The sequence below is a fragment of the Siphateles boraxobius genome, unplaced genomic scaffold, assembly GCF_051911475.1.
Source record: "Siphateles boraxobius isolate OS27281-9 unplaced genomic scaffold, OSU_SipBor_1 7, whole genome shotgun sequence".
Taxonomy (NCBI): Eukaryota; Metazoa; Chordata; class Actinopteri; order Cypriniformes; family Leuciscidae; genus Siphateles; species Siphateles boraxobius.
Window position 1 is genome coordinate 27293872 of NW_027509197.1, and position 24938 is coordinate 27318809.

A 24938-nucleotide genomic window follows, 5' to 3' on the forward strand; every position below is an offset into this window, starting at 1 on the left:
ATATATATATATATATATATATATATATATATATATATATATATATTCAAACATATTAAAGTTCATTTTATTTATCATAGTTGATTATACATTAGCCTATAGTTTCATAATATTATCACTTTAAAATACTGTATAAAATAATTTATATATATTTATTCTTTTATTCTTTTCATGAAAATGCATTATTTATACCAATCACATACAATTCATTTGAAATTTCCTTTACATTTCCATATATATACGTCTTTACATAAATTTAAGCAGTTTATGAAAAATGCTGTTTAAATCAAGTTATTGCTAAAAAATTATATGCTGAAGTTATGTTTTTTTATGCTGAAGTTATGTAATAGCCTACTTCCCATGGGCTGACGTCAGACGTAGAGCGCGCTCTCGTTGACGTGCACGCGGCAATGATGAACTGGAAGTAGCCTAATCTATACGTGCAGACAGTTTACATTAATCTTCCAATCCAGATGACAGCTGTTACTGGTAAGATTCATCAAGATGTATTTGGGTTTTTGCATAATTGTCGTGATATAATAAACAGAGAGGTGAACAGATGCTTAATAACCCTATCCCGATTATATTTCGTTGCTTATTGGTTTAAATAATATGGCATGCAAGGTGTATTCTTAACCTGACAGCAACGGTTTGCGCCGTTCAAACATTCAGATGAATGAAACTTCAGGTTCTTCTCATTTGAGGCTTTTGTTATAAAATGACAGTAACAGAGGAAAGAGATATTTTTGATTGACTCTCAAACTAGCCAATCAGTTTTTTGGTTTTGTTTTGTTGACGTGCATCTCAGCCAATGGGATCCAAGAAGAGGTCACTTGTCTCTTAATGCTTTTTTTGTGTTTTCCGAGTTTATGTTCATGTCTGTATCAATGAAAATCGAAATGAAACGTTTTTAAAATATTTTGACAAACACGTTGAACGTTTGCATTTACTAATGTGAATGAAGGGTTTTCTGTTGGTTGTTGTAAAAATCACGGAAAATCGCTGCAAGAGCTCGTGTTTAATCTTTTTATCTAGCTTCTGTGAATATAAAACATACGAAAGCAGTTAGCTTTGTCATCATTAACAGTACTAGATACTATCGTGTCTTTCAAATATTGCATTATATTAACAATGGTACTCAAAAGGTTGAGATCCACCCCGTTAGTATTAACACTGAAAAATTTGTCCTGCAAAGTAACTCTTTTAAATATATTAAAAGAGAGTATTTAAGTGATAATTACATTGTTAAACTGTAGTGTATATAATAATTAAATATAATAAGTAAAATAAATTGTAATATATAATACATTTACAATTTCAGAAGGTTCACAGCTAGTTGTATTTGTATTTGTTGTATGTACTATAATTGTAAATAATCTCATTTGTTATTTAAATAGTAAAAGAATAAATACAAAACTGAACTGTGTAAATAAAATGCAAAGATGTATGATCTCTTTCTGGATGCAGGATATTGCATTTTATTACAAATTGCATATAACAACATTTTTGTTCTTATATTTAATGATTGGTGTGTAACAAATATTAGCCACATTATTGTCAGTGATATAGGAACATTGAAGTACTCACATGATACTCACGTTTATGATTAGTTTTCTTTTGTTGTAATTCAGAATAGCATCACTTCCTAGTCCAACTATGATCTAAGAGGAGATGATAGCAGAGCCAACTTTACTGTCCAGATCGGTGCAAAAGTGAGACGCATGAAAACTACTTCTGCATTATTTTCAAAATTACATTATATATTTAAGGTGCTGTGTACATAGAAACAACTGCCTGTGCATCCTGTTTTCAGAGAGAACTCAGTAGTCGACGTCTCTTCCTGTGCATCGGTGCATCACGTCTCAAGTGAGAGAAATGAAAACAGACAGAATACTGTGGTAAGAGCTTCCACTCCTTTCTCTCAAAAACTAACACACACAAAAACAACAACCTTAAAACAGGTTACATCTCATAGACTTTCATTATAGCACAGACAATTTCCTTTGAGATATACTGTAAGATCAGTTGTGATCTGGTAGTATTTTTTGTTGTGTGCAGAGAGGAAAGAGGAAAGCCCGGGAATGCTCTGAAAATGCCAAGCGAAAGCGTTCAAAGAGCAGTAATGGCAGCCTGGGCAGAGCAGAGAACGAACAGCTCAGAAATGGAGATGTGGAAGCCGTCACCCTGTTTGAGGTGGTCAGCATGGGCAGGAGCGCCATGCAGGTACATCCATCTAGATCTGCCCTGTTATAGATAAATATTTGGGAGGTCACAAAGTTCTATTTAGACCATATAGGTTTAAACATATCTATATTATATTAATGTTTGGTCTGTTTTGTGCAAGGCTGTGGTGGATGACTGGATTGACGCGTACACCGTCGACAGAGACACAGCACTGCTCGATCTCATCAGCTTCTTTATCCAGTGTTCAGGATGCAAAGGCAACTCTGCTCTCTTTCATAATAGTATATCTTATTCAAATAGTATTGACATCTAAAATGGACAATTTTGATGGTCTTGGTTAATTTTTAGTGGTTTAGTTTTTTGTGGCTTGTATCTAACAAATATCATAGTTCAGGATGTGAATGCTATGTGTGTTTTGTAGGGATGGTCACAGCAGAGATGTTTCAGAGCAAACAGGGTACTGACGTCATGAGTAAAATGGTGGAGGATCTGGATGAGGTTAGACATGCAGCATACTCATCATTCAATGCTTTCCCAAGTTCTTTGCTCTTACTGATGACTTATTTGCCTTTATTTAATCACAGGACACAGGTTTACAATTCAAGAAGTTCCTTGCATTTCCGTGGATTTTAACTGTCACGTGGCCTCTTGACATGGTTCGGTTTAAGAGTATTCATTTCTTTAAAAAACATCTTACTGACCCCAAACTTTTGAATGGTGGTGTATATTACAATCTAAAACTAAAGGTATTTTTCCATCTCTGTCGTCTCTCCATCCTCCTCAGGACAGTGGCGAGTATCCTCTCATCATGTCTGGACTGTACTGGAAGAGGTTTCGTTCACACTTCTGTGAGTTTGTATCGGTGCTAGTGGCCCAGTGTCAGAACTCTGTCATCTTTGATGGCTACCTCTTGAACACACTCACTTCACTGCTGACAGAGCTCTCCGATTCCAGAGTTCGCGCTTTCAGGCACACCTGTACGCTAGCAGGTAAGTTCCTCTCTGAACATTAATTCCCCTTGACCTGAACCACACGCATATCCCGAATGCTGATGTTTTGCCACTGTTGTGTTTGTCTCTGCAGCAGTGAAGCTGCTCAGCGCTTTGGTGAATGTGGCTCTCAACCTCAGTGTCAGTGTCGATAACAGTCAGCGGCTGTATGAGGTTGAGCTGGCTAAGATGGCCAGCAAACGGGCTTCTCAGCGGCTGGACAGGATCCAGAGAAAGATCAGTGAGGTTAGACTGTGACAACAAGTGTTCAACATTTCTATACATAGTTCTTTCTGAAGTATAGTCAGGGTCCAAAACTGACACTCGCCAAGTCCAAGTGTGAGTAAAATTTGGGTTTGGTGAGTAAATGACACTATAGATATACATAATACATGTTTTGTATCACATTGTATATGATACTCTGACACTCAATGATGTAAGTGACATGCACAATTCAAAGTCATACAAATGTCTGCTAATGACAGTACATGACAGCACTTCCAATAACTTTTAAGATACCCAAGTTTTTTTTTTTATCACCAGACCTCCATGTGGTGACTTATACTGTAGGTGGAATATTATAATATATAAATGTTATAGACTACCATTCAGAAGTTTGTGGTTGGTTGTTTTTTTAAATGTGTTTGAAAGTCTCTTATGCTCACCAAGGCTGCATTTATTTGATCAAATAACAGTAAATCCTTTTATTTAGAATTCTTTGATGAATTTAAAAAAAGTCCTGCTGACTCCAAATGTTTGAATGGTAGTGTTGATGTACAGGAAACAATACATGAATACACAATATGTTAATAACCAAACTGAACGAATAACTTTCATTGCTCAGTTACAGGACAGGAAATTTGAAATTGAGAACATGATGGATGCCATTTTCAAAGGAGTCTTCCTGAAGAGATACAGGTAATCTTTAATTCAGCCACACTTATAGCCCTTACTTCCTTGAAAAAAAACAACCTTGTACCGTTATCACTGTGTGGTGAATTTCAGAGACGTAATTCCTGAAATCAGGGCGCTCTGTATGGAGGAACTGATGGTGTGGATGAAGCTGTATAGTTCTGTGTTTCTGAACGACAGCTACCTGAAGTATGTGGGATGGATGATGCATGACAAGGTGGGTGACCCAGTAGTCTAGTGTTTAAAGAACAGTTGATTTTTACGATTGTTGTTGATGAGTTGAGTTGATTTTTGACCACGGTTTATTTGTTATATAATTCACAGCAACCTGATGTGCGTCTGAAATGTGTGCTGGGTCTACAGGGACTTTATCAGGACCAAAGTAGTTCCAAAATGGACCTTTTTACGATACGGTTTAAGGTAACCACATTCTTAATAATCTCAAATAATGCTGTATACACTATGTAACCGTGTAGTGTATGAATTTTTTATGGTTATATTGATTACAAATCAACTCAAATTAACATGACTGTATTGTGATTTTATCACATACCCGGTTAAGACACTGTGACCGTTTTAAGCTCAAATCGGTCCTGGGAGTAACTTCTGTAAAAAAAATTAAGTTGGAGAGTTGTTTACTGGCTGTAAGTTTGTCCTCAAACTCTTGCAGTCATGCTGTTTTGCCCAAACTTCTCAAATGGACGCAGTCTGTAAGCTTTTTTGGAAGTATGTAAGTTCGGGTCCAGTGAAGCTATAGTGGGACAGCAGGAGGGCAGGATTGCTGATTGACAGGCTGGAAAGCCCCTCAGGTATTGCCTTGGGCTCACTGGCCTGATGGCTTCCCATAGGATCCCACCCTCACCATACCCTCAATAACGACAGCAAGTACATAAGCACAACCGTAATTTAAAGAGCTTTTTAAGTGCATCGTGGGTCTCTAACTCAAGTCCTATTGTAGGTTTTTGAGAGATTGCTCTCATAGCGGGTAGTTAAAGTGTTTACATGAGCGATTGACTGCTGTTTCTGTTGAAGGAGAGGATGATCTCTTTGACTCTGGATAAAGACCATGAAGTGGCCATACAGGCCGTGAGATTGCTCATGGTCATGTCCCAGTAAGTATAAGTCCCCCTTGCTCCTCATGCTGACTATTCCTCATAAAGTGTGATCATCCAAACTTTGACTTCTCCTCTGCAAAGCATATATTCGTGACTGCTCCTCAAGTAATTGCTGAAATGAATCCCTTTTGTGCCAGATCCTGTGAGGATGTTCTGAGTCCTGATGACCATAAGAACGTCTTCCAGTTTGTGTACTGCTCTCACAGACCTCTAGCTATCACTGCGGGTGAATTCCTCTACAATAGGTATGTGTTGATTGTCTTTGACTGCTTGTGAGTCGTTCTTCCATATGTACATACAGGTCCTTCTCAAAAAATTAGCATATTGTGATAAAGTTCATTATTTTCCATAAAGTAATGATAAAAATTAAACTTTCATATATTTTAGATTCATTGCACACCAACTGAAATATTTCAGGTCTTTTATTGTTTTAATACTGACGATTTTGGCATACAGCTCATGAAAACCCAAAATTCCTATCTCAAAAAATTAGCATATCATGAAAAGGGTCTCTAAACAAGCTATTAACCTAATCATCTGAATCAACTAATTAACTCTAAACACCTGCAAAAGATTCCTGAGGCTTTTAAAAACTCCCAGCCTGTGTCATTGCTCAAAACCGCAATCATGGGTAAGACTGCCGACCTGACTGCTGTCCAGAAGGCCATCATTGACACCCTCAAGCAAGAGGGTAAGACACAGAAAGAAATTTCTGAACAAATAGGCTGTTCCCAGAGTGCTGTATCAAGGCACATCAGTGGGAAGTCTGTGGGAAGGAAAAAGTGTGGCAAAAAACGCTGCACAACGAGAAGAGGTGACCGGACCCTGAGGAAGATTGTGGAGAAGGACCGATTACAGACCTTGGGGGACCTGCAGAAGCAGTGGACTGAGTCTGGAGTAGAAACATCCAGAGCCACCGTGCACAGGCGTGTGCAGGAAATGGGCTACAGGTGCCGCATTCCCCAGGTCAAGCCACTTTTGAACCAGAAACAGCGGCAGAAGCGCCTGACCTGGGCTACACAGAAGCAGCACTGGAGTACCCACAGTCAGTGATGGTCTGGGGTGCCATGTCAGCTGCTGGTGTTGGTCCACTGTGTTTTATCAAGGGCAGGGTCAATGCAGCTAGCTATCAGGAGATTTTGGAGCACTTCATGCTTCCATCTGCTGAAAAGCTTTATGGAGATGAAGATTTCATTTTTCAGCGCGACCTGGCACCTGCTCACAGTGCCAAAACCACTGGTAAATGGTTTACTGACCATGGTATTACCGTGCTCAATTGGCCTGCCAACTTTCCAGACCTGAACCCCATAGAGAATCTTTGGGATATTGTGAAGAGAAAGTTGAGAGACTCAAGACCCAACACTCTGGATGAGCTTAAGGCCGCTATCGAAGCATCCTGGGCCTCCATAACACCTCAGCAGTGCCACAGGCTGATTGCCTACATGCCACGCCGCAATTTCTTTCTGTGTCTTACCCTCTTGCTTGAGGGTGTCAATGATGGCCTTCTGGACAGCAGTCAGGTCGGCAGTTTTACCCATGATTGCGGATTTGAGTAATGAAACAGGCTGGGAGTTTTTAAAAGCCTCAGGAATCTTTTGCAGGTGTTTAGAGTTAATTAGTTGATTCAGATGATTAGGTTAATAGCTCGTTTAGAGACCCTTTTCATGATATGCTAATTTTTTGAGATAGGAATTTTGGGTTTTCATGAGCTGTATGCCAAAATCATGAGTATTAAAACAATAAAAGACCTGAAATATTTTAGTTGGTGTGCAATGAATCTAAAATATATGAAAGTTTAATTTTTATCATTACATTATGGAAAATAATGAACTTTATCACAATATGCTAATTTTTTGAGAAGGACCTGTATATGTAAATTTTGGTGTAACTTGGTGTAATTTCTTTGCTCTTAGGCTGCTAAGTAACCCTGAATTATCAAAGCCCAGAGAAGGAGCCTCCGATCAGGATAGACACAGAGAGTTAGTCTTAGCCAGAGTGCGATCCCTTATCCACTTCCACACTGAGAGCAAGGTTTGTTAACTCCAAGTGTGTTTTTGTTTGTGTTTTTAACTTAGAAATAGCATATTGTGAGTAGTGAATGGGCAGAAGCAGATGCTTGTGTGGGCAATAAACATTAAAATCAAAATAAACTTAAAATAAAAAATGAAATGACATTAAATATAACCTTTTTTTAATGGTGCAATGAAATAAAAAATTAAATATGAAAACTATATATGAAAATGAAATACATGTAAAAAATAATATCCTGCTTTCTTTTTTAAACATTGGGATTATCACAAACATCTTTATGATGCATGTGTACATTAACCAGTCATCTAAAAATATCGCAGGAAGAATGTGTCCTGTGTTTACTGTTAGTGGCCTTAGCTATCATTAACACTTCCAGCATTTTTTTGTTGTTGTGTCATTGAGAGGAAGGACAGGAAACGACTGAAGAAGAGAGAAAAGTGTGATATGGAAATAACCCCAGCCATTATCAAACATGGGAAATAATGATTTTAGTTCTCTCCCTTGTGTTATAGCTGCACCAGCATGTGCTATACCTCGTTGATAGTCTGTGGGACAGTGCTGGAACTCTGCTGAAGGACTGGACCGGTCTTACTTCGCTGCTCTTACTTCACACGTCCTGTCAAGAACAAGGCTAGTACACTTTAACAGCTTATCTGCTTATTACACCTTAGCAGAAATGTCCATCCTTTAACTAATGTTTACAATCAAATATACAGCTACCCTATTTTTAATGTTCAAACTACTCTGTAGTTTTGACTAATATGTTTTATTGATTACTAGAAATAGAAATAAAAATATTGAATTGCTATCCAGAATTATCTCCACTGGTTGAAACCCACTGTGAGAAAACAAACGGCCACTTTTTTTGTGCTGTGCCTATATATTTATGTGTGTATGTATATGAACCGCAGCTCTGAGCAGTGCTGAGGAAGCCTTTGTGATTGAGCTCATGTTGGCATCAGTCAGGCAGGCTGCAGAAGGTCCACCTTTGTCGGGGAGAGGAGCAGGTAAAAAGGTGAGACTTTCTTTTGAATCTCTCATTTAGATACTTTCATTAGATAGCGCTGATTTAACAGGGCTAGATATATTTTTGTTTTATTTTTAGACTCCAGCCATTCACTTTCTTACAGATTGGCTTTAAGTAATTGTTTGTAGCATATCTATGTTTGTTTTAGGTGATAAGTACTAAAGAGAAAAAGTTACAAACTGATGTGTGCGCTACATTCACTGAACACTTCATTAAAGTGCTGCCTGAGCTGTTATCTAAGGTAAAAGAAAAATAAGTGCACTATTCATTTTACCATGACTTCTTCCCTGTAAATTGAGCACAGCTGATCACCTGATATCTTATCACATACTCTAGTACTCAGAGGATGCTGAAAAACTGACCTCCTTCCTAAGAATACCTCAGTTTTTCCAAATGGACACCTGCGATCTTGAAAACTCACAGGTGAGTGTTTGTGTGTCATCTGATGCACTGATGAATTAACTGTATAAAATAATAAATCTAACATAATAAGTCTGTATAAAAAACAGTATTATTGTCAAACATTATTTATTTTAATATATTTTTAAAATGTTAATTATTCCTGTGATGGCAAAGCTGAATTTTCAGCATTCATTACTCTAGTCTTCAGTGTCACATAATCCTTCAGAAATAATTATAATATACTGACTTGGTGCATTTCTCATTATTATTAATGTTGAAGACAGTGATAATTTTTTTCAGGATTTGAATAGAAACTTAAAAAGAACTGCATTGATTTGAAAAATAATTATTTTTGTAACGTTACAAATGTCTTTAATGTCACTTTTGATCAATTTAATGTCCTTGCTGAATCAACTGATTCATTTCTTTCAAAATAAATCTTACTGACCCCAAACTTTTGAACAGTAGATACAGTTCTTTAGAGCACATCTTTTGCTTTTAATGTCCGATTTGGTGTAGTATGTGCAGGCATTGCTGGCTGATTTGGAAGCTGTGGTGGACAGACACACAGACACTGGGCTGCTGGAGACAGCTGCTCGTTCTTACCAGATCTTCTGTGCTCAGGATTCGCCCTGGCACTCCCTGGCCCGACCCACCTTTGACCGCATCATCCAGCACTGGACAAACACACTGGGAACATTGTTAGGAGAATCACTGAGTGTGAGTATGCTAAAGAACCGTAAACTCTGATAGCCAGGTGTGGATGCTCTTTTACAAGCTTGTACCAGATACAAAAATGGATTTGATCTGGATCTTGACATGAATAAAAAAAATCATTTTATTTATGACATTGATTTATTGTGACTGTACCTTACAGAATAGCGTCTAATTAAAAGTTATTCCTGTCATGTACAGAGTGGTTGTTTCACTGCAAGCGAGGACAACACTTTGCAAATTCTGTCCACACTGAAGAAACTTACTGCGTTCAACATGTAAGCAGTTTCTATTAGTGTATTCTATCCACATGCATACGGCAACATTTGTGATAATCACATTCTATTGTAAAATCTAACCCACTCATTCTGTGAGTTTTACATATCCTGCTAACGATGCTATGTTCTGAGAATGTTTTCCTAACGTTCCCATTAGGTTATGAAAACGTTATTTTTGAAAGTTCTGCAAACATTCAAAAAAATATTTTTTCCCTCTGGTTTCACAGACAAGGCTTAAGCCTAGTCCCAGACTAAAACACATGTGTGAGCTGTTTTTACTGAACGCAGCTTGCACTGATATCTGTCACTGCCATTGTTTTGTCTCAAGATGCAGATGTTTTTATTCTAAGGCACGTTTGTGAAATATACTTAAATGTTTTAATTAAGATAAGGCCTAATCCTGGCTTAATCTAAGCCCTGTCTGTGAAACCAGGCCTTTTTTGGTAATATGAATGTTCTGGAAATGTTACCAGGATGTGCTTTTAATTGCACCATTAACAAGTAGTTTTTCAGTTAAGAACTATATACAGAATTATTCAAAATATGCTCTGTTTCTTAATGTGACTTTCTGTCTGTTGCTTTATCAAATCTATCTAGTGCTCAGGATCTGTCTAAATGGAGCCTTTATGAGCTGGGAACCAAACTCCTGGAGGCGGAGATAAAACATGGTGGTCTTCCCATGGAGGTGACATTATTAGCCCTGTACCGAACCACCTAGAACCTATATCATTCTTTTTTCCTTCAGCAGGTTCATCTTTCTAATTTGTAATTCTCATAGGTGACGGTTGAGTCTCTGCGCTGTATGTGTAGCTGCGTTCTTTGGAAGCTCAACACCTTTGGAGAAGATGTGACCTCCAGGGTGAGCCATATTCCTTTTTCCAAGATCATGCTTAGAATGGTAATATCTACATGCACAGACATAGACATAGAGTTTTCCCTTGGGCGATTAATTAATCAAGCATTTTTAAGTATGCGAGACTGTCTGTCTACAGAGTTGTCATATGATCCATCACGAAGATCCGTGTCCTTTAAACCCGCCACATTACATTTCAAATATCAACACAGAGGCTCTATGGGTATGTCTAGCGGATTTTAATAAGTGATAGAAAGTGATTGATCGTGAGTCTTTAGGGAAAGTTGATGCTGGTGATGGATTTTAGGGGGGCGTAATGGTTCGCTGTTGTGTGAACCTTTCAACGCTAATAGCAGGTCCTTTTATTAGACCTATATTTTCATGGAGTGCACGGGGTAATCATATCTCCCCAACTCTAACCTTTGTGCAGTGAAATATTGGCGGCCATTAAGACTGCTGTAGGTAAGAGGTGCTCAATGCTGGCTCAGGAATGGCCGCTTGCTCCTCTGGCCTCGTCATCAATAACTGACAGCGCGGGCGGCAATTTTTGGGCTTAGGCGGCAGCTCGACTCAATCTGCAATTCTAATATCAATGGCGACCCGAGGTAAAGGGGGGAGACGTGTTCAGCATAAAATTGGGATGTATGTCGGTTTCAAAAAGAGTCATTTAGCTGAATTGACATTACGACTACGTGGGATGGAGGAACCGATCCGGCACGTCCACCTCGGAGCTCCACGTGCACATAATTATGAAAGAATATTTTACACACGAGTCTGGCGGCACTGCTCGCAATGACGCTTTCATCAGTCTACATCAATTAGAGCCCGCTGTGCTTCTTTCCGTTTCTGCTATTTTGCGTAATTATACTCTGCTCATTCCTGTCGCTCAAAATCTATGACTTTCCCCTTAAATGTCAAAGCTTGGTGTACTTTCTCAATCAATATGGTCATAAAAACGGCATGCATAATAAAAAGTAAAAAGTAAATTGTTATTGTTATGGATGTGTGTGTTTGTGTGTGGTTTTAGGAGTCCTCCCTCCAGCAGAGAAACCAGCTACGTGCGTTCTGTGAGAAGTGCCACCGCTGTCTCTCGCACACTGAGCAGCTTGTACGAGAGCAAGTGAGCATCACGTTTCTCTCTCTGTTTATGGCATGCCACTCGGTTCAGCCTTTTCTTCAAAGTGGATCATTCCAAACACATCAGAGCGTATCGTCTGTGTGTTAAGCAGTAGCATGTGTGCCAGTGGGCCGATGCGCTGGCATTGTTTGAATCCTATTTGTTGTGACTTTAATTTCTTGCGGAGTGCCCTTGGCACCTGCGTTGTGTTTTAATGAATCCTCACTCCATGCCAGGGCAAGCTGACAGCAGAAAAACACACTGATTGAAACTAGACCTAATGAAAGTTCCTGGCAATCTGTTTATTTTAAGACTGCTTCGAACTGTCAATGTTCTCAGGGAATGGATGTCACATTTTTATAGCTGTCATTTTAATAAAAAATAATTAATCACATAATTATTTATGTAAATTAGTCAATCGAATTAATGTCAGAAAGCTTCCTAATAATTTACAGACATTATATTTTTGTGGCATCTTTAACCTTAGTGCTTGATCAATTGTGTTTATTTAATTTTTTGTAGAATTCATCACACTAAATTAACATATTTGTATTTGTGATATAATGGAAATATACCAGTATTAGTTTTTTTTTGGAATTCCAAAATAATTTAGTTCATTAATAGATTTTTTTTTTTGGAGAATGGTTATTTATGCTGTGTTAACAATGACAACACATGACATTTTACTCAGAGCTGTTCAAGTTCACTGAATTATGCATTTCAATGGCAACACAATCAACACCTAAATTCATTTGTGGTGGTCAAGTGATACAGCAGTCACGTGGTACAGGTCAGAGCTCTCGGAAAATTCAGAGCTCTCTTACAAGTTGTAATTATGATTTCTACAAGGAAGTGCATGCTTTTTACAAGTCGGAATCTCGTAGTTACAGTAATTGTGACATGGAGTAACTGCACTTTTAATTAGATTTTAGATAAGATTTTTATTTTTGTTATGTTGTCTACTTGACATCACATCTGTTGATCAGACACTGTCTATTTTATGTTGTTTTTCACAAAGGCCTTCATGTGTCTGAGTGACGTTCTCATAGCTCATAATTACCAGCTTCAGATGTGGGATACGTCTGCAGGCACTCCATTGCTGTACACCCCTGATCCCAAACTCCAGAAAGCTCTTCTTTCCTTCGTCCTGGAGCATGTCTTCATCAGCCCTGAGCTGGACACCCACAGCAGTAAAGGTTATCTTCCCTTTTCATTTACAGTAAATCATAAGGGTCCTTCCTTGTTTGGCCTGTGCTCAGCTGTGGGCTGACATGTGGGCGGCCTCAACAGATTCAGAGTGGCCTTTTAGATCCGACTTTTTGCATGTTCTTGAGGTTTCTTTGAAAATATGCATAAAACAGAAAACTTTTAATGTTGTTGGAACTCAATGACACATTCAACGTGGGGTTTTCTCACAGGATGCTTTTCAGGAAGGGCCCAAAATTAACACTTACCAAGTGCTAAATACAAGTAAAAATGGCTGTGGGAAGTCAATGAAATGGTGAAATTACTTCCCAATTGGCCATTCATTTTAAGAGCTTCAGTATCTGACTAGTTTGGAGTTTAAATCAAACGTCTTATAAAGAAAACATCTGATGCCTATTTTTTTTTTGATTGAAAATGTATCCTTTTAAGATTATCTAGAATACCTAAGGTATCATAAAATTCTGCCACTAAAATTCACTAGGCCCGGGACAAACTTTTAATGTGTGGGTGTGTGCCCCCCTCTCCCCTGGGCCCAATTAAGCCACCGAGACGAAACCATGAGGAACAAAATCACTGCGGCTCTTGATGCTTTTGTGACAGAAGTAGTTTTCCTGAGAGACAGAGACTGTCTCATTCTATATATGATGCTCTGAGTGACACAGTGACATGTGCTGTTTGTCAGAAATATGCAAGGAAAAACAGCTACATAATTCATATTTCATAATGTTATATATTCATAATATGTTGTTTTGTAAAAAAAAAAAAAAAAAAAAAAAAAAATATATATATATATATAAAATAGCTAAATATAGTTATATAATATTATGCAGCACAACTGTTTCAACATTAATATTAATAATAAGAAAAGTTACTTGAGCACCAAATCTGCATATTAGAATGATTTCTGAAGGATCACATGACACAGAAGACTGGAGTAATGGATGCTGAAAATTTAGCTTTACCATCACAGAAATACATTTCAAAATATATTCAAATAGCAAACAGTTATTTCTGCAATTGTAATTTTAATATAAAAACTGCAAACTTTTGACACACACACACACACACACACACACACACACACACACACACACACACACACACACACACACACACACACACACACACACACACACACACACACACACACACACACACACACACACACACACACACACTTGAATGTCCTTACAAAGGTGTCCGGATAGATCAGAATAGTCTGAAGTTCACCAGCAGATGGCAGTCAGTCACTACACCAGCCTGTGTCAGGCACAAATAATCACATAAGAAACTCCATCAGCCTCATTCTCACTCTATTACTCTTGCAGAACACAGTATTTGTTCGTGGTTAGTTAATCTAATTGCACACAGACCTTCTCACTGACCTATTAAACATGCCTCTGAATAAAGGAGTGTAAGTCCAACAGATAATGCATTTATGATAATTATCCATTATGATATTATTACTTGGGATCTTACAGAAGTTGCGCTTGTAAATGAACAGATAATTAGATCTGTAGAGCCTTGTGGAATTCTATTTAGAAGTCCACACGAAATACAAGAAGCTTTGGTAGGCATATACAGAATGACTACATCTACTGAAAAATCAATATTATGTCTCCTAAACTAGTTTTTATGTTGTTTTTGGGCTTTGTGCTGCTTTAAGACAAACACTAGCAGCATATGAGATAACATCAGAATTTGTGGTATTTGATTAGAAATCAAGTTTGACTGAAGCAAATCAGATCAATTCTATAAATATTTCAGAGAGTTGTCGATTCGCGCTGGCACAAATTCTTTACCGCTTGAAAAATGCAATATAAGCTTTTGCTGGTAACATGTAATAAAAAGCAATTTAGTTATTGGATTTTCTTCACGTCACTAATGCTGTTATGAAACCTCTCTATTAAGTGATGGCTTCAGGACCAGGCAGGACGACGATAGACACATTCTGTTTCCAGAACAGAAAATGTTGTTAACTTTGGCTCACCTCAGGAAAGCATTTCATTTATAAGATTTGAGTATCATAATTATGCTGCTCTCTCTTATTGAATCTGCTCCTCTCTGTTTCCCCCTGTCTGTCTCTCTCTCTCTCTCTCTGTGTCTGTCTGCGCAGTCAGTGAGAGTGAGTGTGGAGAGGGACGGCTGGAAGACTTGCACAGGAGGAGAAATCTTCTGGCATCATACTGCAAGCTGATAGTGCACAGTGTACTAGAGATGAGCATGGCTGCTGAGGTTTTCAAGCAGTATGTGAAGGTACATATGACACTTCACTCATCATTCAAGTTTCCTGCCTCTCGCTTTAAAGTAAACTCTGCCCAGGGTAAACACCAAAGAGGTGAGCAGAGATCTGTTAATCCATTAGATCAATATTTTTATACTAATCTGTAGTTTTTACCTCAATATAAGGTCTACAGAAAAGCACAGTAATTTGGTGGGCCTCTAAAACATAGCACTACAAGGTGCATTCAACAGGAAATAACAGTTTAAAGGAAATCTCAGAACAATGCATAACATTGTAGTAAAAATAAATGATAATTGATTTATATATATATTTATTTATTTATATATACATACATATTTTGACAAGCACTGTACATATTTTAATATTGTTATTTAATATATATGAATTATTTTATATTATTATATATTAAATGCTATATATTTAATATATGAATTATATTCATAATGCATTTTATTTACTTTATTATACATATTTTAATATTATTTAATATATATGATTTATTTTATGACTAAATATATTAAATACTATATACTGTATACTTTATAATATATACATTTAAATATATAAAATATATATAAATAAGTACTATATACTTATTTTATATTATTTTATGCATATTAAATGCTACATTTTTTATTTTGTAAAAACTAAAAGAAATAAAAAAAAAAACTATTTAGCATATTAATAATTGGATTAGTCTGAGTATTTTCCTTTACATATATGGTTTGAAGTTATTCAAGTATTAGATGTAGGGGATCTGTTCATTTGACTCATCATAACTGGAGCTCTTAGGCTTTGAATTTACGAGCTAATATGCTGAATTTACAGTGCTGTGTATTTGTGTGTGTTTGACACACTGACATGTTTGGAATGCCGGCATGCCTCGGCCAGGACAGATCAGCCAACGTTCTCTTAGCAACATTCTTCCTGATGAGGCGTTCAAAGGGAAAACTACGACTAACACACACACATTCTTACTCTGAATGACAGCTTTCAAAGCTGAGGCAAATAACGTAAAGTTGGTGTGCGTCACAAACCCCTAATTTGAATACCTTCATATCAATAATAGGCAGACACTTCTTTTAACTGTCTGACATTGCCAACGTTCATGAGAGCGTCTTGAATGAATGTTTAAAAGAAAATTGAGGGTAATAAATGAAGGTTGATGTTTGGCAATAAAGGTTCCATATGCCTTAAAACCTGGGAACTGTAAAGATTGAAAGATTCAACATGTCATATATACATACTGTTCAAAAGTTTGGGGTCAGTAATCAATAATACTTTTATTCTGCAAGCACACATTACATTGATCAAAAGTGCAATTTACTGTATATACTATAGACATTTAGAATATTACAAAATATTTATTTTTCAAATAAATGCTGCTATTTTTAACATTCTGTTCAGCAAAGAATCCTGAAAAAAAGTATCATGGTTTCCATAATGAAGGCAAATAACCAAAAATAAACCTTAAAAAAAAGAAGTGTTCATTGAGCACCAGATCAGCATAGAGTGATTTCTGAATGATCATGTGACACTGAAGACTAGAGTAATGATGCTGAGAATTCAGCTTTGATCACAGGAATAAATTACATTTCACAATATATTTCTAAGAAAAAAGCTTTTTTAAATTGTAACAATATTTCACAATATAACAAATCAAATAAATGAAGCCTTGGTGAGCATAAGCGACTTCTTTTACAAATATTTAAAAATCTAACTGACCCCAAACATCTGAACAGTAGTTTATAATGAACTAAAACCCCAAACCCAGAGTAATGCATAACCAGAAGTTCATCTACCTTGAAAAAGTAGTCCCACCTCAACAGGGATCAATAGAAAACTACCTTAACTCTTTATATAACTCACTTATTTAAAAAAAAATAATGAATGTAATTGTTTTGACAAAAATACAAGCCTGATGGAGAGACTTGCCGCTCAACTTTCCCCATAGACGTTCATTGCAGAAGTGCATTACTGCACGTTTTTCTGTTGTTTTTACAAAAAGAGGGACGAGTAAAAATAATTGTGCGTGGTAATTGATACCTCAAATAGTTTTTAACCTGGAAGATTCCTCTAATAATTTCATGGAGCATAATACATTGGTCTAGTGTAGCCTATTTAGTCACGAGAGGTTGTTTCATGCAGAGTCTTTTCCTGAGAGTCAGACAGACTTATGGGTAATGTGCTCTCAGTATGCCACAGGCTTGCATTGCTAGTCGTGAAGCCATATGGCAGACATGAAGCCACATCGAGCCTTCTTCATAGCCCGTGTCTCTCACTGCTGTCATTTCTCCCCTGCAGTACTACAATGACTTCGGCGACATCATCAAGGAGACCCTGAACAGGACACGGCAGATGGACAAGATCGAAAGCGCGCGCACGCTGGTGCAGTGCCTTCAGCAGGTATGGAGGGTTCTCTCTCATGTGACGTGGCTCTGTGTGCCACATCTGCTCAGCCGACTGTCCCAGGCCCCTGTGCTCTCTGCTCCCTGCAGCTGTCGACACCTCTGAGACACAATGAATCCCCTCTCCCACCATCCCAGCATGCTCTGAGTGGAATGTTCTAGCAGCTCTTCCACTCCTTGAATAGCTTAATAGTAGGTTGTGTGCTGAGGGAGGAAATGGAAGCAGTGCTCACACACAAGCTCATGCACAGATAGACTTTGCTTTTGTTTAAATAAATCAATACATTTATTTAATCTAAACATTGCACAATTTGTTCTGTTTTAGAAAGAAGTATGCTCATCAAGGCTGCTTTTATATGATCAAAAAATCAGCACAAACTGTTTTATTTGAAATATTTCAAATTAAAATAATACATATTTCAATATATAATAAAAAAACAACTTTATTTCTGTTATGGCAAAGCTGCATTTTCAGCATCATTACTCCAGTCAGTGTCACATGATCCTTCAGAAATCTTTTTGCTGCTAAATAAACATTTCTTATTATTATCAATGTTGAAAACAGTTGTGCTGCTTAATATTTTGGAATATTAAGAGCGTGGAAACACATTTTTTTTCCAGGATTCTTTGAAGATTAGAAAGTTCAAAGGAACAGCATTGATTTAAACACAGAATTTGTTTGAATTCGTTTTTTTTCAGTCTTGACTCTTTACTTTAACTTTCGATCAATTTAATGCAGTTATGTAATGTGTAAAAAGGGCATTTTAGACAACCATGAAACTTGGACTCTTTGAAAATACATAATTCGGACCATAATATAAAACTAGCAATAGCAACGTCTATGCTGCTCCATGATTAAAAATTAGTCAATATTATTATTTATTAAATCATTTTGTTCATTAGTATTGCTCATAACTTGTGTAATTAAAACTAGAAAGTAAAATTAACTATTTAGGAAATTAATCTTGTATTATTAATTATTATTTAATTAATACTTGATCTGACCAATGTCTTTTTTTTGTCTTGCACTACTCAAGTCAAGTCAAGTCACTTTCACTTCCGTCGCAACGATCATTAGTTATTAACTCATAGGCCGCTAACACGACACCATTCTAACAGAAAACCCTTAATGCGATCCGGCCGATCATTTGCACAAAACAGTTCCTGGTGGCTTGAGAACGCAAACCATGAAACAGTTTCCAAGGTACAAGCCTTTAAAAATATATAATACAGAATGTTTTATCGCTTCCGCATAGCCGCGTGAATCGGAATTATCCCAACAACGTTTTATCTGTACAGAGGTAAAGGGGAGAGACTAGTTTACACTTGACTGCATTGTCGTCGTGTCCAGGCGCAGGTCCTTCATCAGATCCGGATACGGCCTGGATCCGGCGGATTGCGGTAAACCTCGGGATAAACAGAGAGACTTATATTAGCGTAGATGCCATCCTTCTTATGATGTACAAAGTACATCAGGATTTATGGGAAGTGTTCCCGGTTCCGGCTGATCTAATCTATGCAGCCTAACATTGAATTATAGAAGTCTATAATGTGTTATGTGTACTTTCACTAGTGAAAGTAACCATGTGTGTTCATTATATATCAGAATTATATCAGATTTCTCATGCTCGAGTCCAGCATACTCCCCACATGAATATAATGAATGTATTTTGTATTATGTTAATATGCAGCAAATAAACATTGTTTACCTCCTCTGAACTGAGGAAAGTAAAGCTGCAATATATTTTGATGATCATAGGAATTACACAGAAATAAGGGCAGATTTGATATAAGCTGTATCTTGTGAATGGACTTTTTTCTGTGTTTTTCAGTTGTACCTGAGGCTGAAACAGGAGCAGGACAGAGGAAACACATGCAGCTCCAGGGTTCAGACCTACAGCAGCATCAAGGAGCTGGCCAGACGCTTCTCGCTCACTTTCGGATGGGACCAGATCAAATCCCGCGAATCCCTGGCCATGATCCACAGGTATGGCAGTCCACTCGACTGACTCAACTGCTGACTCAGAGTCTCAGAAGTTCACTTCAGATGTCTGCCATAGTGAAATAGCCAAAACCCAAATGATTGCTATGTTTGTCCTCGAATAAAAATAGTTACATCAAGATGCTGCACTTCATGGCTTCATTTAGCCAGTACATAAAAGTCTCATCTTTGGTTATTTCAGTGCTGAGGATTAATTTCGTCAGCTGCAGTCCTGGTCTTATATTAGAATTCAAATATAGATGGATCAGAGAAAGAATATTCAGGTCTTAAAAGGAAATGTCCTCTTGCTAGTACGAATGAATACATTGAATTTCTTTGTGCAGGGACGGCATTGAGTTCGTTTTCAAAGGATTCGTTCAGCAGTCTGAGAAACACTCTCCACCGTACATCTCGTACCTCACCATCCTCAGCGAATTCTCCGGCAAACTGCTCAAACTTGACAAGAAGACTATGTAAGTCTTAAAGCTAAACCTAAAGGAATTCCACACAAAACCTCAGTCTCTTTATTTGCTGAAACATATAGCTTTTATAAACGGGTTATCTCCGCTCTAGCTACAGTTATCTGCAGAAGTTTGCTGGTGAGCAGGTCATGAGTAACAGAGAGGAGAGCTGGATGCCGTTGATCTACTACAGAGCATCTCTGATGGGCACGGCTGAGGGAGAAGATGCCACCTCCTTCATCAGCTCTGACACCAACAAACAGCCCTCCCTCACCAACCGCTCCAGATCACCCTCCATCAAGCAAGTCAACTCTGAAGGTAACACGCCTCTGAGGTCCAGGTTTATAGTAATGCAATTTGTAAAAGGGTTGTTAACAGATAACGTCTTTAATTTTTTCAATTTCAAGGTCTTTAGTAAATATTGTGCTCAAAAGTTTACATACACCTTGCAGAATCTGCAAAATGTCAATTATTTTAATATAGTAAGAGGAATCATACAAAATGCATGTTATTTTTTATTTTTAGTACTTTCCTGAATAAGATATTTTACATATAGACCAGGGTGATATAGGGGTCAACACTTTTTGAATTTGAATATCAAGGTAAATTGTCCTTAATTTGTCTTCCGGTAAACATCTTCTGTTGTTCCGAAGGGCAGTACTGAATGAAAAAAATTGATAGTTAAACAAGATAAGAAAAATGTGGACATCTTCATTCTGTTCAAAAGTTTTCACCCCCCCCCCCCATGTGTATATATGGTTTTTGGGGAAAATGTTTCAAATTTTAGATGACTTATAGCTTGTCATGCTTCAAAGTTCTTACAAGGAGGTCAACAAATAACACTGCTCTAGTCCTTTTGCTATAGTAAATACTTATGTATCTGTGAAACCTATCTGTATTGGTTACTAGAGTTACAAACATTATAAGTATTTTTTAACAGGGGACCAAAGGTTTCTTTCACCCTTGACAGAATCAAAAGGAAACAAGGTTTTGAAAAGGTGAGGTCAATAAACACTTATTGACAACCTGAATCTGTCAGTCATTTGAGTAACATATTATTGTATTTTTCTTCCATGTGTAGTTGTGAAGACTCAAAGGTCCACGCAGCCTCACTGAGCAGAGAGCAGCGGAGCAGCAGTCTCGTGTCTGATAAAGGTCCAAGGAGCAGCGATGAGGTGGATGTTGACAGTCTAGATATTGATGACTAATGTTGTAATTCATATCTGTCATCATGGATCTGTTTTTGTATTTACTGTTTTTGAGTGGTGGACTAGTTTCACTATTGCATAATGTCCTGTACATCAAAATTGTGCCATTTAAAATGATAATGCAGTAATCATGATCAGATTCAGAACTAGTATGGTGGTGCTGAAATATTTTGTAAAGAATGAAAATGCATGGTGCATTGCTGTGTCTAAAATGTTTTGGACTTTAGCCTATGGGCAGAATACACGACTTGGTTTTAAAACACTAACTGTATTGTTAAAAAAAAATGCAATTTCTTTTTTATACATGTACTTTACATGTACTGTGTACTTTAAGACCACACATTTTATTGCATACTTCTGAATCATAAAGTGTTTGCCTTCATTCAGGTATTTAAATAAGCTACAATTATGTTGTAAATTGAGGACAAGCAGCTATATTTTTGGTCATGTAATATACACATTTTTCCCACTTTTTTATATTTGTTGTCATTAAACATTGAACGATTTATGAAGTGAGTATGGTCTCTCTTCCAAACTAATTTGGCTTGAAAAAATTAAACATGTTAATTATAAACACTGTTTTCAGAGGTGTGACTGCATTGTCTTTGGTTAACAAAAATTACAGTTTTACAATTGCTAGAACCCATTTCTCAAAATACTTAGGGCACCTTTTCAAAACTCTTCATACAGTGAGAACAACAGGAGTCTATGTGGGCTAAGCTGTGGGTCATTTTACGTTGATTTGGCACAAGATGCATTGAATGACTATCTTTCAAATTAAACAAATTTTCTCATTTACTAAAACTCTTTGTACCTATAGGCCACTTACATACTATTTTCAAAACTTTTAGGTTTCACTTTATTTTATAGTACATGCATGTACCTAAGAAAGTACTGGGTAATATTAGTCAACTACATGGGTTAGGTTTAGGTTCAGGGTTAGTACCTAGTTATAACCCAGTTATTATAGTAAGTAGATAGTAATGTACATGGGGAACAGGATTGTAAAAGTGCTACCAACTTTTAAACAAGTTCTAAACCTAACAATGTAAAATGTGTACAAAAAATGCTGAAATGCTATCAAACCAATTAGATGTAGCAGAACACCACAGGTGTTAGACTTTCAATTTCATTACCTTGTATACAAAAGGAGGCAATTTAGGAATCATTTTGTACTGTAATGTATACATGGACCATGTAACATCCCTGCTGAAAAATCCAGCATTAACCTGCTTGAATTCCATGTTGGTCCAGGCTGGTGGGCCAGATAGTCATGCTGTTCACAAGCAGAAATTAGAACAGAAATATGCTCTTCCGTATGCTAATGCCATGAGGTACATCAAGAGAGATACTGCAGCAGGATCTGGATTACAATATCCAACAACTGTTTAACTTTATATCGAGGGAAGGATATATTTCACTTTTTTACGCGTCAATACAAGTATTATGTCTGTCATTGTTTTATGAGTGACAAAGTGTGTTTGTTGGATGACAACCTTTGCTAATGTTATGGAAGAATGAGTTGGTTTGAGACATGTATTTTTTTTAGATCATTTCACATTCAAAATGCACTGTCACGCTGAAAATCTATAAGGAGAACTGAAAGAAGAGTTTTGAAATAGTGAGCAAATGTATTGAGGTCCTAGAATGTAAAAACTAAAATGTGGCTATACTTTATAATGTACACATTTCTTGTTGCTTTTTTAAAGTTTAATTAAACGGCAATAACATCCTGCAGAGAATGCATGAAAAAAGTCTGTCTTAATACTTTATTTAACTTAAGAAAAAGTTTTTACAATAAAAGCATGTTTTTAGGAAGCACTTCTATAGAAATGACAAACATAATTTGTTGAAAACATTTAAGTGGACTAAGCCTAAAGGTTTTGAACAAACGAGGCAAAAACAACAAATATTTACAAATACATATAAATACATTATAATTTAAAGACACCTCTCACAATGACATGTCAGAGTCTGATCATCACCACATTATTTCATATTAGAGAGAGCCTCAAACATAAGGCATGTCAACAGAGCTCCAGGAGAAATAAGCCATCCATGAAATGAAGCAGAAATCTCTGGAATGTCTTATAAACCAATTCTGAGAGTAAAAACTTCAATATTTATAAACTTAGTGCACATTCAATATTTCAAGTGTCCCGGTTTGGTTCCAGTGTAGTTGATTTAAAGCTACAGTGCAGCTACATTTTATAGACCTGGTTGTGCATAGATGTCACACTGACAGATAGACTGGGCCAGCACAATCCGTCTTGCTGAACAGAGCCTCGCCAGACCGCTGGTTTACTGTCAGGCATCCAGCGGCTGAAGGAGTGTATCTGCACGCTCTTGAGCCTTGGTTAGCTGAACCAGCCAGCATCAGTATTTGAGAGCAGGATCAGTCCACATCCTGTTCTACACACAACCAGATAGTCGCCTTTACTTGTGTTGTCATTCGAAATCGTCCTCGTATTCATATTCATCCAGGTCCAGGTTACTGTGAGGGTTGGGAATCTCAAAGAGATGTCTCTTCTCGTTCCGACCGTCAAAAGCACATGTAATGTGATCAACTGGGTCCAGAGCATTGTCATAGCTAAAAAAATAAAAATAAAAAAAAATGCAGTGATTTATCTCAGAGCTGGCCAGTTTGGTACAATATTTATGGAGAAAATGGAAAAAACACAATTTTACAACCAACTGAATGGCAAATGGACAAGGAACTGACAGTTTGTTGGAAATTTTAGCATGTAAAACATACTTTAGTCCGATATCTGATGAGCAAAACGTGGAGGAACCCATGACTGAACAGAAGTGGGGAGAACATGGAAGGAACCTGAACCTACAGTGTCTTACCTGTTTCAACTCTACTCATCTTGCCATTAGAAGTCTGCGCTGATCCTAAAATCGTCACACAATACCTCATCAGCCCTCCGATCACTGACAATGCAGCTGAGGATTGATGTTTTTAAACTGCTTCATGAGGTGAAGAACTGAGTCTAGACATGCAGCTTAGAGGTTGTTTCCAGCAGAATTTGAGTGCTGTATGTTTGTCTATGATGCTGCGCACTGATAAAAATGTGGTCTGTTTATGAGAAACATTCTTTACCCATCGTTATACTGCTCGTTCGCAGTTTCCTCAGCCACCAAGTTATCATACTCCTCTGCAGCATATCTCTCCCAGTCAGAAATCTCCTGTCCCATTGTCTCAGTATCCTATAAAATTATATACAAAGAACACCAATATTATTACAGCATCTAAATAACCATAATAGCAATAAAATGATAGAAATAATCTGTTGTTCATTACCCTGGCAGCCATTAAGGGATCCCTCTGTTCATGGTCTAGGTACTTCTCAATGTTGAAGAACGTGTCGAAGAAAATATGGGAAAGCTTGCATCTCTTCAAGTCCCTGAGAGTGATCTTTCCTAACAAAAATAAAAGCACATGGTTAAAGATGCTGCAAGTGACTTCACTGTTTTGCTTACTTTTGCTAGGAGGATATGATCCAATTCAGTGACCACTAATACAGAATGATGAATGATGGCAGACGATCATGCAAAGGATAAAATACCTAGGAAGTTCAATCCAAGAAAAAGTAATTCATCTTTTCAAATAATACCTGGGATTTCCGGCTTGACCATATCTAACATTTGGCACAGGCAGTCCTCGAAAGGCAGTGGTTCAATGGCTAAAGCCTCAAGCTTCTGACACTGTTCCTGGTAGAAGTACTGAAGCTCATACATGGACAGAACTCCATCCCCATCCAGATCCATACAGCGAAACCAGTACTCTATGCTACACAAGCAACA

The 24938-nt window shown here is 37.3% G+C and overlaps 2 protein-coding genes across 9 annotated transcripts in view; one reads left to right on the plus strand and one right to left on the minus strand.

Annotated features, from left to right (window-relative positions):
- The first annotated feature begins 370 nt into the window (after positions 1-370).
- LOC143723534 (cohesin subunit SA-2) lies at positions 371-21705 on the plus strand. The gene is made up of 32 exons (XM_077216064.1): positions 371-489; positions 1632-1712; positions 1814-1898; positions 2059-2223; positions 2345-2441; positions 2606-2682; positions 2769-2840; positions 2969-3173; positions 3268-3419; positions 4018-4091; positions 4179-4302; positions 4410-4505; positions 5118-5197; positions 5338-5445; positions 7114-7231; positions 7744-7861; positions 8143-8246; positions 8407-8499; positions 8595-8681; positions 9180-9380; positions 9576-9652; positions 10250-10337; positions 10431-10511; positions 11533-11625; positions 12641-12818; positions 14945-15084; positions 17378-17479; positions 19314-19468; positions 19807-19935; positions 20036-20241; positions 20864-20921; positions 21005-21705. Exons 2-32 carry the CDS (start codon positions 1672-1674, stop codon positions 21129-21131), a joined length of 3531 nt encoding a protein of 1176 aa, XP_077072179.1. The 5' UTR covers positions 371-489; positions 1632-1671; the 3' UTR covers positions 21132-21705.
- A 1181-nt stretch (positions 21706-22886) lies between these two features.
- The window catches only part of ppp2r3b (protein phosphatase 2, regulatory subunit B'', beta), a 38402-nt gene continuing 36350 nt past the window's right edge, over positions 22887-24938 (minus strand). For 6 of the 8 annotated variants that reach the window (XM_077216065.1, XM_077216066.1, XM_077216071.1 and 3 more), the window contains 4 exons: positions 24749-24924; positions 24436-24554; positions 24235-24341; positions 22887-23721 (listed from right to left, as the gene is read on the minus strand). In XM_077216065.1, the coding sequence (XP_077072180.1) occupies positions 23580-23721; positions 24235-24341; positions 24436-24554; positions 24749-24924 (544 nt within the window). In that variant the 3' untranslated portion in view covers positions 22887-23579. Of the gene's footprint in view, positions 23722-23981; positions 24027-24234; positions 24342-24435; positions 24555-24748; positions 24925-24938 lie in introns of all 8 variants that reach the window. The other 2 variants (XM_077216067.1, XM_077216072.1) reach the window with 1 other exon arrangement.

Excerpts from the sequence above, each read along its gene's own strand:
- LOC143723534 (XM_077216064.1), top strand. The coding sequence starts at position 1,672 with ATGATAGCAGAGCCAACTTTACTGTCCAGATCGGTGCAAAA. Across the intron at positions 4,303-4,409 it reads GATGGATGATGCATGACAAG|CAACCTGATGTGCGTCTGAA; the intron begins GTGGGTGACCCA and ends TATAATTCACAG. Across the intron at positions 7,232-7,743 it reads ACTTCCACACTGAGAGCAAG|CTGCACCAGCATGTGCTATA; the intron begins GTTTGTTAACTC and ends CTTGTGTTATAG.